This window comes from Rosa rugosa, chromosome 5 (genome assembly GCF_958449725.1).
Source record: "Rosa rugosa chromosome 5, drRosRugo1.1, whole genome shotgun sequence".
In the NCBI taxonomy this organism is placed as follows: Eukaryota; Viridiplantae; Streptophyta; class Magnoliopsida; order Rosales; family Rosaceae; genus Rosa; species Rosa rugosa.
In genome coordinates this window covers 38,310,400-38,322,579 of record NC_084824.1, presented here as the reverse complement: position 1 = coordinate 38,322,579, position 12,180 = coordinate 38,310,400, and the positions used below count along the sequence as shown (strand labels likewise).

At 35.1% G+C, this 12,180-nt stretch overlaps 2 protein-coding genes and 1 long non-coding RNA gene across 6 annotated transcripts in view; 2 read left to right on the top strand and 1 right to left on the bottom strand.

The window, feature by feature from the left end:
• Positions 1 to 4,029, top strand: part of LOC133707802 (uncharacterized) — a 4,629-nt gene extending 600 nt beyond the window's left edge. For 3 of the 4 annotated variants that reach the window (XM_062133287.1, XM_062133290.1, XM_062133288.1), the window contains exons 4-12: positions 1,716 to 1,768; positions 1,863 to 1,937; positions 2,044 to 2,157; positions 2,308 to 2,427; positions 2,509 to 2,747; positions 2,837 to 3,049; positions 3,167 to 3,259; positions 3,345 to 3,443; positions 3,529 to 4,029. In XM_062133287.1, coding sequence (XP_061989271.1) covers positions 1,726 to 1,768; positions 1,863 to 1,937; positions 2,044 to 2,157; positions 2,308 to 2,427; positions 2,509 to 2,747; positions 2,837 to 3,049; positions 3,167 to 3,259; positions 3,345 to 3,443; positions 3,529 to 3,549 — 1,017 coding nt within the window. In that variant the 5' untranslated portion in view covers positions 1,716 to 1,725 and the 3' untranslated portion in view covers positions 3,550 to 4,029. Of the gene's footprint in view, positions 1 to 1,675; positions 1,769 to 1,862; positions 1,938 to 2,043; positions 2,158 to 2,307; positions 2,428 to 2,508; positions 2,748 to 2,836; positions 3,050 to 3,166; positions 3,260 to 3,344; positions 3,444 to 3,528 lie in introns of all 4 variants that reach the window. The other variant, XM_062133289.1, reaches the window with a different exon arrangement.
• Positions 1 to 6,566, top strand: part of LOC133707803 (uncharacterized) — a 12,072-nt gene extending 5,506 nt beyond the window's left edge. Inside the window, exon 2 of the long non-coding RNA XR_009845287.1 lies at positions 6,289 to 6,566. This is a non-coding gene — a long non-coding RNA (uncharacterized LOC133707803). The remainder of the gene's footprint in view (positions 1 to 6,288) is intronic.
• A 574-nt stretch (positions 6,567 to 7,140) lies between these two features.
• Positions 7,141 to 10,174, bottom strand: LOC133707801 (PTI1-like tyrosine-protein kinase At3g15890). Its single transcript, XM_062133286.1, has 4 exons — positions 9,939 to 10,174; positions 9,523 to 9,676; positions 9,151 to 9,413; positions 7,141 to 8,174 (listed from the first exon to the last, which is right to left on the bottom strand). Exons 1-4 carry the CDS (start codon positions 9,986 to 9,988, stop codon positions 7,472 to 7,474), a joined length of 1,170 nt encoding a protein of 389 aa, XP_061989270.1. The 5' UTR covers positions 9,989 to 10,174; the 3' UTR covers positions 7,141 to 7,471.
• Positions 10,175 to 12,180: the final 2,006 nt, after the last annotated feature.

Below are 12,180 nucleotides of genomic sequence, written 5' to 3'. Positions count from 1 at the left end.
CAAATGTTTCTTCATTCTCAGATATGATTAATTGTTGGTTGTGAATATTTTCTCAATTTTCCTTTGTTGTTGTTCTTAGTTTCATTTTTCATTGTTTGATTGGTGAAAATTCGGGAGGAGAAATTGGATTGGAATAACATTATACTGTGATTGTTTATACTGTCAGTACATCTGTGATTGTTTTAGCATCTTTGTTTTTGGCCTAACATTACGTTTTTGTTCTGCTTGATCACAAATATTGTTAATGCTCTTCATTTTTTTCTTTGTCTAAGCCAAGGGTAATGTCTTGGTCCCCTGACTCATTGTACTTGAACTTCTATAAGTTCCATTGGAGATTCTTGATATTAGTAATTTCTCACTGTGTAACCTGCAAGTTTTCCTGAAAGTGGAAGTGGCAGAGTATCATGGTCGTACAAGTGATTTTGAACTTGTCATGTATTTGATAGAGAATGCTGTTGAACTAGAAAAACTTGTTATCCATCCTGTCCGCACATGGTATTCTTATGACCGGAGGATGCAGTATGATAGAAATGCGGAGAGGGAAGAAAAGGCCATGGTAGTTTTCATGGTACTCTAGATTTCATATGCCGGCTGTAGCAACGGCTTTCGATATCAGTGACTGCGATCAGATTGGCAGAGTGGTTTAAAGGCCAATGGGGCTATTACTTTCAAATCTTGAGGATCAGGATAGCAAGTGAAGAACCAAAAAATTTGTCTTCGCATTTAGCCAGTTTGAGAATTTGGAATGGTTGGGACTATTAGACATTTTCCTCGATCAGTGATGTCTTTGAACTGAAACTAATTACATGCATAAGGGTATTTTCAAATTTTTATGTCTAAAATTTTTACTTTGCAGTTGTCCTATTTAAGAATTAAGATTATTTGTCCTTTAGCTCTAGCAAACATTTCATGTGTTTATGTTTTCTAAATGAATCTGACTATCTCCTATTAAAAAAAAAAAAACCTGCAAGTTTTCCTAAAAGAAGGAAGAGGGAATCAATTTCATTGATAGGGGTCGTTTTGTATCAAAACGTAAATACTGATCTTTCTTCTTTTATAGTAATCTAAATGTGGACTGTTTGTTTTAATTTTTTCGAAAATAGACGCTGGTATGTCTTGTAAAATGGAGATCTTGCATTTTTTTTTTTTGGATGACAGTTGCTAGATTCTAGGTTTAAAGTGCTTGTTTGTTCTAGCTGCGATGGTACCATGGTAGTGTTCATGGTTGTTGTTATAGGCCTGCTGCATTTTATGTTCTTGGAGCAATGTAGGAACAGGCACTGTATAGGTTCTCACAAGGTTGCAGTAAATGTATTAGACTTAATATGCTAGTCACAGCAGAAGATGCCCCTCATCCGCTGGTGTTGAATATTGAATTAGCCTTTATTGTTGTGTATTGATGAGTTGATTGTAGTAGTGCATTGACTTCATTGTTTAATTTACTGGCATTGCTGCAACATTTAAAACTGTGCTCAAAAGTTGATGTGCCATCTGAAGCTTATGACCACGACTTAGGTTTTGAATTAGGCACAATTGTATTTTATTAATTGTTCAGTTAGTTTTTTTTTTCTTTTTCTTTTTCCTTTCTTTCTGAAACATATAGACCTTTTGCAATTGTATACAGTGCTACTGCTTTCTTATCTATCGTTATAGATTTTTTTTTCTTTTTTGACAGAGAAGTTTGTTATTTCTTGATTTTGCATTTTTTATAATAGTAGTCACAAGATGCGCCGTTCCAATGTGTCTAACATCCAAAAGCCTACTACTGGTACGTATTGTATTTTGTTTTTTTTATAAGTTTATAATTCATTTAGCTGATTGATTGATTAATAATTTAATTTAACATGTATGTATAACAACAGGTAATGCACCGAGTAAACGCTCTCGTGTGCAAACTACTGATCAGCCATGCCCAAATGGATCCCGTTCTACTTCAGGTAATTCTTCAATTTTTGTTTTGCTACAACAATATTTACAGAAAGTTAGATTTAACTTATTTATTTGACTCATATTGATTAATTTAACATGTGTGTGTAATAACAGGTAGTGCAATGAGTAAACACTCTCGTGTGCAAACTACTAATCAATCATGCGAAAATTATGGAGAAGATGGACTCAATTCTGCTATTGGTACCACTACAGAACGAACTACTACTGGTAAGTAGTATTGCAGTCTTCTTGAATTCAATTTTTATCACTTCAATTATTTATGTACTAAGAAGTATAGGGAAAAAAGAGCGGAATGTAATTTTGTTTTCATGAATTGCAAATTAGAAGGATATACCTAAATTATATGTATAATGACAGGGGTCAGAATTAGTTCACGTCTTCAGCATCAAACTGCTAATGATCAGCTATTGATAAATGTTATAACTGAAGAGCAAAATGATAATGTGATGTCAACCAGTAATCAAGACCCTCCTACAGGTATATACAATATTATATATATATTGTTATATTTTGAGAACTAAATATATATGTGTACATTAATTAAGAATTATGTTAAAGGTCCAACAAAAAAGGTGCGGGGAAAGACAAGAGGAGTGAATGCAGATAAGGTGCTTTCTCAATTGAATGCTAAAATACCTGTCATTCTGACCGAACAAAATGGTAGGCCTACAGGCCCATATTCTGAAATGTTGGCCAATGAAATTGGTTTCACAGTTCGAAACCATGCCCCACTAAATGTGGAAAAATGGAAGAAGATTCCAAAAATTGAAGTGGATAAGTTTGTTAAAAGAATAACGGTGAGTGATGGTTTGTTTTTCTAAAATGTAAGTTTACATTGATTACTTTAATTAAATATTTTGTTTGACATGAAATTATATATATGCAGAACAAGTTTGACATTGACATGTCTCTCCCTTGGGTCGAGAGATATGTAATTACAACATGTCAGACTGTATTTTGTAATTTTCGTTATAAGTTGAAGAAACATTTTGAGAAATTTTCAACAATCGAGGAAGCAATTGAAAACAAACACGATGATGTCAAGACTCAGGAAGAATGGGAGTTTCTCTGTGCTCGTTTTTCTAGTGAAAAGTTTCAGGTACAATATTGTTTATTTTTTTAACTATTTTTCAACACAGTTCACTTTTTTGTTATCTTAGTTTTCGTTTTTATTCAGATTCCAACTAACTGTTGGATATTTCATAATAATTTTCAGATTCGTTCAGAGAAGAATGCTATAAATAGATCAAAGTTGACACATCACCACAAAGCTGGGTCAAAGTCATTTATGTCTCACCAAGAGCAAATTGTAAGATATTTATAAATTTTGTTAATAAATTTATAGCTTTAATATATATTTGTAGATGTTAAAAGAATATGTTTGAATGCAATAGGCAGCACAGACTGGAGAGATGCAAGATGCAATTGATCGCTTTGAAACAGAGTACAAAAGCACTAAAAAAGGTTGGGACTTGGGAGCAAAAGCAAAGTGGGTAAGTAACTTGTTAACGAGAAATTGATCAGGTTGTAATTGAGAAATTGCATATTATATCTAATTGTATATATTTTTTATTGTAGGATGAAATGATTAAGATGTGAATTGAGACAACTCAACCTGATGGAACTCGGACAATGACAGATGATGAAATTTGTGCAAAAGTCCTCGGAGTCAAATCAGGCTACATCAAGGGTTGTGGTTTTGGCCCTAGACCTCCACCATCAAGGGTCTCTCATTCGTCGATAAATGAAATGTCTGAAAAGAACAAAGAGTTGCAAGGACAGCTTCAAGAGACCCAACACCTTGTAGGGACTCAACAACAAAAGATTGATGCACAAAATGAGGTGATCCAAAGATTGGAGGAGCAAGCCAAAAAGTTTGAGGAGTTCATGGCTAACTTTTCCAGGCAACATCCATCAAGTTAGTATCTTTATTAGAGAACTTAAACATGGAGAAATAATTTTTTAGATCATCTTGATTTTGTTATTGGTTTTAGACTATTTTTGTTACTCTTTATGTTAGGAAACACTATGATTGTTACTTTGGTTTTATTATTATGAGATTTATTATTGGTTTGATTATTTCAATTTGTTTTAAATATTTTCATGTAATATGGTAGAGAACAATTGGTGACAAAACCATATGTATTGTCAACATTTTCCTCGTAATAAGCAATCAATTGTAACGAAAAAGAATTTTCTCGCTATAGGCTATAGAATGTATAACGACGAAAATAAATTTCATCGCTATACAATACACAACTTATGATGACAAAAATAAATTTCTTCGTTAAAGATTATAATATGTACAATGATGAAAGTAAATTTCATCGCTATAGGTTATACAACTTACAACGACAAAAAGTAAATTTCCTCGCTATAGAATATAGTATCTACCACGATGAAAGTAAATTTTCTCGCTATAGACTATACAACCTACAACGACAAAAGTAAATTTTCTCGCTATAGACTATACAACCTACAACGACAAAAGTAAATTTCCTCGCTATAGACTATACAACCTACAACGACAAAAGTAAATTTCCTCACTATAGCAAATACAACGACAAAAGTAAATTTCCTCACTATAGCAAATACAACCTACAACGACAAAAGTAAATTTCCTCACTATATACCTTATAACCTATATCGACAAATGTAAAGTTCCTCGTCATTGAGTACCTTTGGCGAGAAATACACCATATAACCTATATCGACAAATGTAAATTTCCTCTTCATTGAGTACATTTGGCGAGGAATACACCATATAACCTATATCGACAAATGTAAATTTCCTCGTCATTGAGTACTTTTGGCGAGGAATATTTTTTCAATTTTTTTATTATTTATAATTTCTAAATTATTTACATATCATTAGCGAGGAAATAATACTTTAGCGATGAAATTTATTTTATCGGGAAATATATTTAACGACTATTTTCTGGCCTTCAAAAATTTTTAGTGAGAAAAAAATATGAGTTTAGGCGAGGAAAAAAATTGTAGCTAAAGAATAAAGGCGAGAAAAAAATATATTCATCGCGAAAAGGGATTGGCGAGGAAATACTATTTTTCTCGCGGAAACTTTTCTTGACCACCCTACCGCGAGGAACTGGTGACAAAAATATTTTCCTCGCGAAAACACTACAGCGAGGAAATCTCAATTTTCAGCGACAAATTTGTTCCTCGCAAATTAGCATTTCTGTTGTAGTGTGTTGTGCAGATACTATGACTTGATTAATCATTTATGTTCAGATACTATGACTTGATTTAATCCTATAAAGTATCTGCACTAATTGAAATCATGAGATTATACATTTCAACAGGAACATCTTTCAAGTATCCAGCAGCACAAATGGTATTGTTGTTATAGCTTCTTTTTTTTTTTTTTCCTTTTTTTCTTTTTGTATGAGGTTGGAAGGTTTTTCTTTTGATCTTATGTATATGTATTCACATTCCCACCCAAATGGAGGTAAATCTTTGACTCTTAGAGCTACTACAAAAGTGAAAAAAAAAATGAGAAATTTCATTTTGAAGAGTTTTTCTTTTGGGTGAGTTTTTGTTACCTGGATTGGTAATTTGATCTTACCTTATTATACTTTTTTTTTGTCTATGTTTTGTTTTATCTATTAGTTTTAAAAAAAAAATACTTATTTGATGTGATTAGTAAGCATGGTTAAGACCTACGTGGCTACTGCTTGCTAAAACACCTCCTAGTCTTGTAATTTTATTTGGGCTACTTCTCTGTTCCTTTTGGTTTTGGCTTTTCTCCATTTTTTTTCCAAGGTCAAGTGATTTTCTTTGGTTACTTTCTCTTCTTCTTTTGGGAGGATTGAAAACTGAGTTGACATCTCAGTTTTAACTTTGGGTTCAATTAGTTTAGCTTCTGAGTTTCTGTCCTTGGGTACTTTTCAACATAATCTGGTGGTGACTGATGATTGTGAGAGTGGAGTTCAAAGTTGTGAACTGCGGTGAACTTTTGATTTATGTTGTGAAAGCATAAAACTATAGATGTTGTTAACCTCATTCTTTAGAAGAGCCCATGTTTGTATGCTGGACTGAAATGTTTCAGATAACTCTAAAAGGGCATGTTTTTGTTTTGCTATACCCTTTAACACTTTAGAAACTAGGAGTGTATTTACTGTTACATTTGTTTGTTTTGGTAGTCATTTGCATCTGGAAAAAAGATTTGATCTTATCCTGTGGACACAAGTGCTTAGTTTGTAATACCATATGTAAATATAAGTCTTTGTATTTTGTCTTTCTCTGCAGCTTCTTGCTTGTGTCATTTTGTCATGTTGCTCATGGGTAGTGTGGCTTTTGATGTGGGAGTATTGTATGCAGCTTCTTGAAACAAGTTGATGTGGTGGCAGAAGCAGAAGAAAAAAAGAGGAGCTGCAGGAGCAAGCATTAGTCGTGGCCGAAGTGGGCAAGCAATCATAAATAGTCCAATAAACAATGATCCATTTCTAGCACACTAATGTATTTGTCCCGGATGCAATGTTAAACAATAAATTGTCACCGATTCATGATTTTGCGGAACAACGACTAATACGAATTGTATCTTGGTGGATCCAATGTACTTTGAAGTTTAAAATATGGGTTGGAGTACTATTAGTTCATTTGATTGTTTGCATCAAATTTTATTTCCATTTAATCACTATTGTTCATTAGGTAAAATGAATGTTTAAATGATCATACAACAGATTTCTCATTTATCAGACAATGGTTTTTTTCAAAAAATAAGTCTTCTAATTTACTCTCACACAACAGAAAGCACTAGAACCCCGTTGTCTAGCAAGGCTTAACAAACAACGGATTTAAACAAATTATGTTGTCTGAAAGCAGCGCCTCAATTGCTGGGCAGCTGCGCCTGGCATCTGCCGAGCCATCACACAACAGTTATAACACATACCCGTTGCCTGTGTGTTTCTCAGACAACTGTGTTCCACCATTGTCTGAATTTTCAACAGACAACGGCTCGCTCTACAACGGTGGCACTCCAAATCACACAACAGTTTTTGTCTGTCGTCTGATAAGTTTTTTGGCATAGTGAAACAGGCACAACTCTTTGTACTCTCTATACCAAGTTATCAAGAGCCTTGCCCAAATATAGAGACTACTGCTCAAAGAGGAGTGCATAAGATCTTTGCTTCCAGTTTTTAATGGCCTCAGGTCATTTCAACAAAGTCACAAAGTCATAAGAAAAAATCAATAATGACATGCATATTATAACACTTCTTCATTCTTCACACTTTGTCATGTTCAAAAAAAAAAAAAAAAAACCTTTATCACGCCTTCTCAAACCATTCCAGGCAGATTCTCCTTGTCGTGGAAAATAATTGGTCGCTAATTCATATCAACAAATCAAGATAAGCTAGATAGCAATATATATTACAGCGAGTATTATTCCACGCCCAAAACCAAACTTCAAAGAGGATCATCTCTCTCCTATTGCGGTAACCAAAAGGCATGCATAGCAATATATATATAAGCATAATTAATGGAGTAGCATAGTCTCTCTTTCTTACACATACTTGGTCATTCTCCTATCTCCATGGATCTTCTGATAAGGATCCTTCATTTTCTGGACCTCAATAGCACTAAAAACACCATACCCACCATTACTTTCATCACCACCCCCATCTTCATCATCATCGGTAGCTTGGTCAAGTGCCACCAGCTCATCCTTATATCTGATACTTTCAATCCTCATTGGTGTCATTTTGGCCTTATTGGCCTCATACCCTTTCAAAAGATCAACCACTTCCATCATGTTAGGCCTTTTCTCAGGCTCACTTTTCACACACATAGCAGCAACATTGATAGCTTGCTTCAACTGAGCCTCGTCGAAGTTCCCTCTGAGCTTTGGATCAGCAAGCTCTTTCCACTTTCCTTTTGTTATTAGTGGCTCGGCCCATTCAGTTATTGTCCTCTTAATTCCACCAGGAAGCTTCTCGATAGGCTTTCTTCCGGTTACAAGCTCTAGGAGAAGAATTCCAAAGCTGTAAACATCACACCCTTCCGAGACCTTGCCCCACATGGCGTACTCCGGTGCTAGGTAACCCAGTGTGCCCTTGACACGCGTCGTCATGTGGCTTACCCCTTCCGGGATTAGCTTGGCGAACCCGAAATCTGCAACTAGAGGTTCGAAGTCGGAATCCAAGAGCACATTGCTTGCTTTTATGTCTCTGTGAATGATGTGTGGTGTTACCTCATGGTGCAAGTACCTAATTAAAAGAAACCGCAAAATATGAGCACTTTGGTTGTCAAAGTATCTGAAATATGGCCAAAGAAAACAACAATAGCATAGTATGCCTTTGAGACAAAAAGTTTCTAGCAGCTAAACATATATTTAAGGAATCATTTAGGTACCAGCCAGCTTCATCATTAATTATATTCAGCTTCACTATATGGGTAAAGCTATGCTATGTTAACATTTCTCATACATCAACTATTTTTACCACTTTAAGGACTCATGTTACCACTTTGAGGACTAATATTACTATTTTGAGGACTCATGTGGTAAACTAAGAAAATTTACCACTTTAAGGACTCATGTTACCACTTTGAGGACTAATATTACTATTTTGAGGACTCATGTGGTAACTAAGAAAATTTACCACTTTAAGGACTCATGTTACCACTTTAAGGACTAATATTACTATTTTGAGGACTAATAAGGCAATTGTATGCATGTCATACGTTAACACATTGTAGAATTTTCCTCACTATATATTCTTCAACACTATTTTTTTTCTCGTTTACTAAATTTTTCAATGGTGTATACAGATCCAACTACGTATACGATATTGACCTTCAAAGCCGGCTCTTAAATCATCAATTTTATGTGCCTTCAATTACTGCAAATATTTAGGGACTTTTAGTGAATAAGCAACCGCTTATGGTATACAGTTGCTTTGTGATATATATTATAGAGAATTTCTTAATATTGCTAATATATATATATATATATCAAATATAGATGATCATAGACTCAACTACTCTCTCAATTAAACGTTGATATAGTAATGTGGCTGTTGAGTGATCGATAATAATATTATGACACTTGTTAGAAATAAATGTGGTTCAAAGTACGTAGAGCTAAATAATTGTGTGAAAAATCGATCATTACATAATCTACTAATCTATATGTTCTAACAAACATATGATCGATTAAGAATCTGTAGAGTTTGATATGCTTACAGGAGGCCTTCTGCCGAGCCAATAGCAATTTTGATTCTCCTTTTCCAGTCTAGCTGAACTTCATTAGCAAATTGGCCATGCAAATGAGAAAGTAGGCTTAGATTTGGCATGTAATCATAGACTATAAGCCTTTGATCAGCCCCAGCATAATATCCCCTAAGACCCAACAAATTTTTGTGCCGAACCCTCCCAAGAACTTCAACTTCAACTGCAAATTCCATTTCAGCTTTTGAATTCATTGCTTTCAACTTCTTGACAGCAATCTGAATATGAATATTTAAAACCTTATATTATAAGAAATAATTAACAAAAAAAATAAAAAAAGGAGAGAGGCGAAGAGTATTCAAGAAACATAAATTGTGTGATATGCACCTGGAGACCATCACTGGTTTTTCCCCAATATACACTTCCAAATCCTCCTTCTCCAAGCATATTGTCATCGCTAAATCCATTTGTAGCTGTATGCAACTCTTTGTACGAAAATATTCTCCACGTTGTGTGACCTCCACCAGTACTTTCAGTAGCCCTAAAAATACCGAAGCAAGCAAAGTATTAGATAGCTGCTTAATTTGAAAAGCTTAAGCTATCAAGTTATGAGCTAACGATATAGATCCAGATAATCCTGTTAATTCCTGCAGATTACCGGAGTTATCATACCCATGTTAGAAAACCGGAATATTTGACCAGGAATATCAAGCTAATACAAAACTTTCTTTTAGTTTCGACTTGGAACTTAGGCACCAAATAAGATTGAAGAACTAAGAAAAAAATGAAAATATTTTACATACCCTCCTTCATCAACCTTCTCTGAACCACAGCAACTCAAGGAGGATCCCATAGTCGGGAAACTGGGATGAGTTCAAAATTTCAGTTGAGAGCTTCTCCAATTATGATATCTATCTGAAACTAGATTAGTCGTGTTCTGGTCATATTTGTAGATCTAGTGATGCTGGCCGACCTTGGCCGGCATGTATTGAATAGGATCGATGTTGCTTGAACGGCTGGGAACTAATGAAAATTGATAAATAAATGGAACTAAATAATATTTTGGTACTTGGAAGTTAATTAGTATAATGCATGATTAAGTACTCCAGAGGAAAGAGAGGTATTTAGAATTTCACAATCTGCTCTCAGTTTTCTCTCTCAACTCGAGAAACCCTAAGGCCCTAAACCGGTTCCACTCTTTCTCATCCGGCGGCGCCCGGCTGTCGGTGCGGGCCTCCGGCCTCGCCTGCCGTCATGGGGTTGCTGCCGGATGGGAGATCTACATGCCCATAGGGCTTGGTCGGAGGAATTTGCACGGGTTTGGTCAGAGGGTGCGGCTGGGGGGGCGGCGAAGGCAGTGTTTGTGTTGTACGGTCCGGCTGCTGATCTCTGCTGCTGGTTTTTTGGAGCAGCGGTGCCATGTTTCAATGGCAGTGGGGTTTCGAAGCCTGGTTCAGGGATGGGTTTATGTGTTGATCCATGTCGTTGTGGCGTGGCTTGGAGCGGTTTTGGATCGATCGCCGATGGTGTGGTGGGGCGGCTCATGGCGACGCTTGTCTGGTGATGTGGGTCGACCGGAACTTGGCCGGACGGTGGACGCACGATGGGTCGTTGGTGGGAGAAGGTGGACTTGGACCGTACCAGAATGATGGGCTTGATGCCAATTCCTTGGTGGACTACCCTATTGGGCCACGAAATGTTGGGCTAGGGTTCTGCCCTAGTCCATTGTTATTTTGGGCTAGGGTTTCGGTCCTTGACCCAACCCTATATTTTTAGCTTTTGTCTAAATTACACTATGTTCCCTTGTATTAATTAGGAACCTAACAACCCTATGTGGTCGGGGCCTATATTCTATGTCTCCATTTTATCCATAGTTTATAGGCTCACTTTAAATAAGTGTGCGGTTAGTTCGAATATAGGTGGTCTATTTCTATGTATCACAGTAGTTTTGCTACAACTTCTTGATCTGTCTAGTTGAAGGCAGCATAAGGATATGTAATGGCCATCTTGGCATGCGTCAATGAATTCTACATTCCCTTAAAAAAAAAAAAAAGTACTCCAGAGGAATATCTCATAGAGTCGTGGCATATAATTATTAACTGATAAATTTGTGGGATGGTCCGTCATTAGCGAATCATTAGATTTGCAAACTGGCTACGGGAGTAGCTTTGAAATTAACTCTTCTTCACCGTTCTGTCTGGTAATTGAACTCGTTACTGATGTCGCTGAAGGTCATGTTGAATATGACCAAGCAACTAGATAATTAATTAATGGTTTACTTACGACTTTCTTTAAGTCAATCAGAAAATTAAGCTTTACTTGATTTTGACCACTTCATATATGAGATGTTGAAAGCTTTACCTGCCGCCTTCCGGTCAATAAGACGGATTTAGCTTTGCATCCGACCCCCAATTCTTATTCACCCGAGAAGATGGTGTTTAAAATTTAAAAACTAAATTGTGCAATCTTATGTATACAGAAGAGTTCTCTTGTTAAACATATACAATGTGAAGTTATACGGTCATCATTTTAACAAATACTTTTTTAGGTTAACTTTTGAGAATTTCTATTGGGACCTCCAAATATGCTCACTTGACCTCATTCTATTATGAATTATTAAATGACATATATAACCTATTATAAAATGACTATTAAGGACAATAATTATACCAAAAAAATATTATATTTATTTTATGTAGACTTTCCAATTCAATAATATTAGATTGTATTCCTTATTATTTTCCTTATCTATTTTCATTTTCCAATTTCACTACATACTCATTAAAGTATTCATATATATTTAATAAGAATTAAAAATATGATTAAGATCATATGACATAAAAATGTATGATATATATGTTGAACGCATATTGGTGAGGGAAAACAAAATAAATCCTCTTATGATTTATGACCTAAATCTAAGTCAATCCATTATATTTGCAAAAAAAAAAAAAATTAAATAATTAATCATGTGGTACAAAAAATACAGAAAAAAAATAAACATTAAAAAACAAATGATTTTTTTTTAGAATAAAAACAAATGAT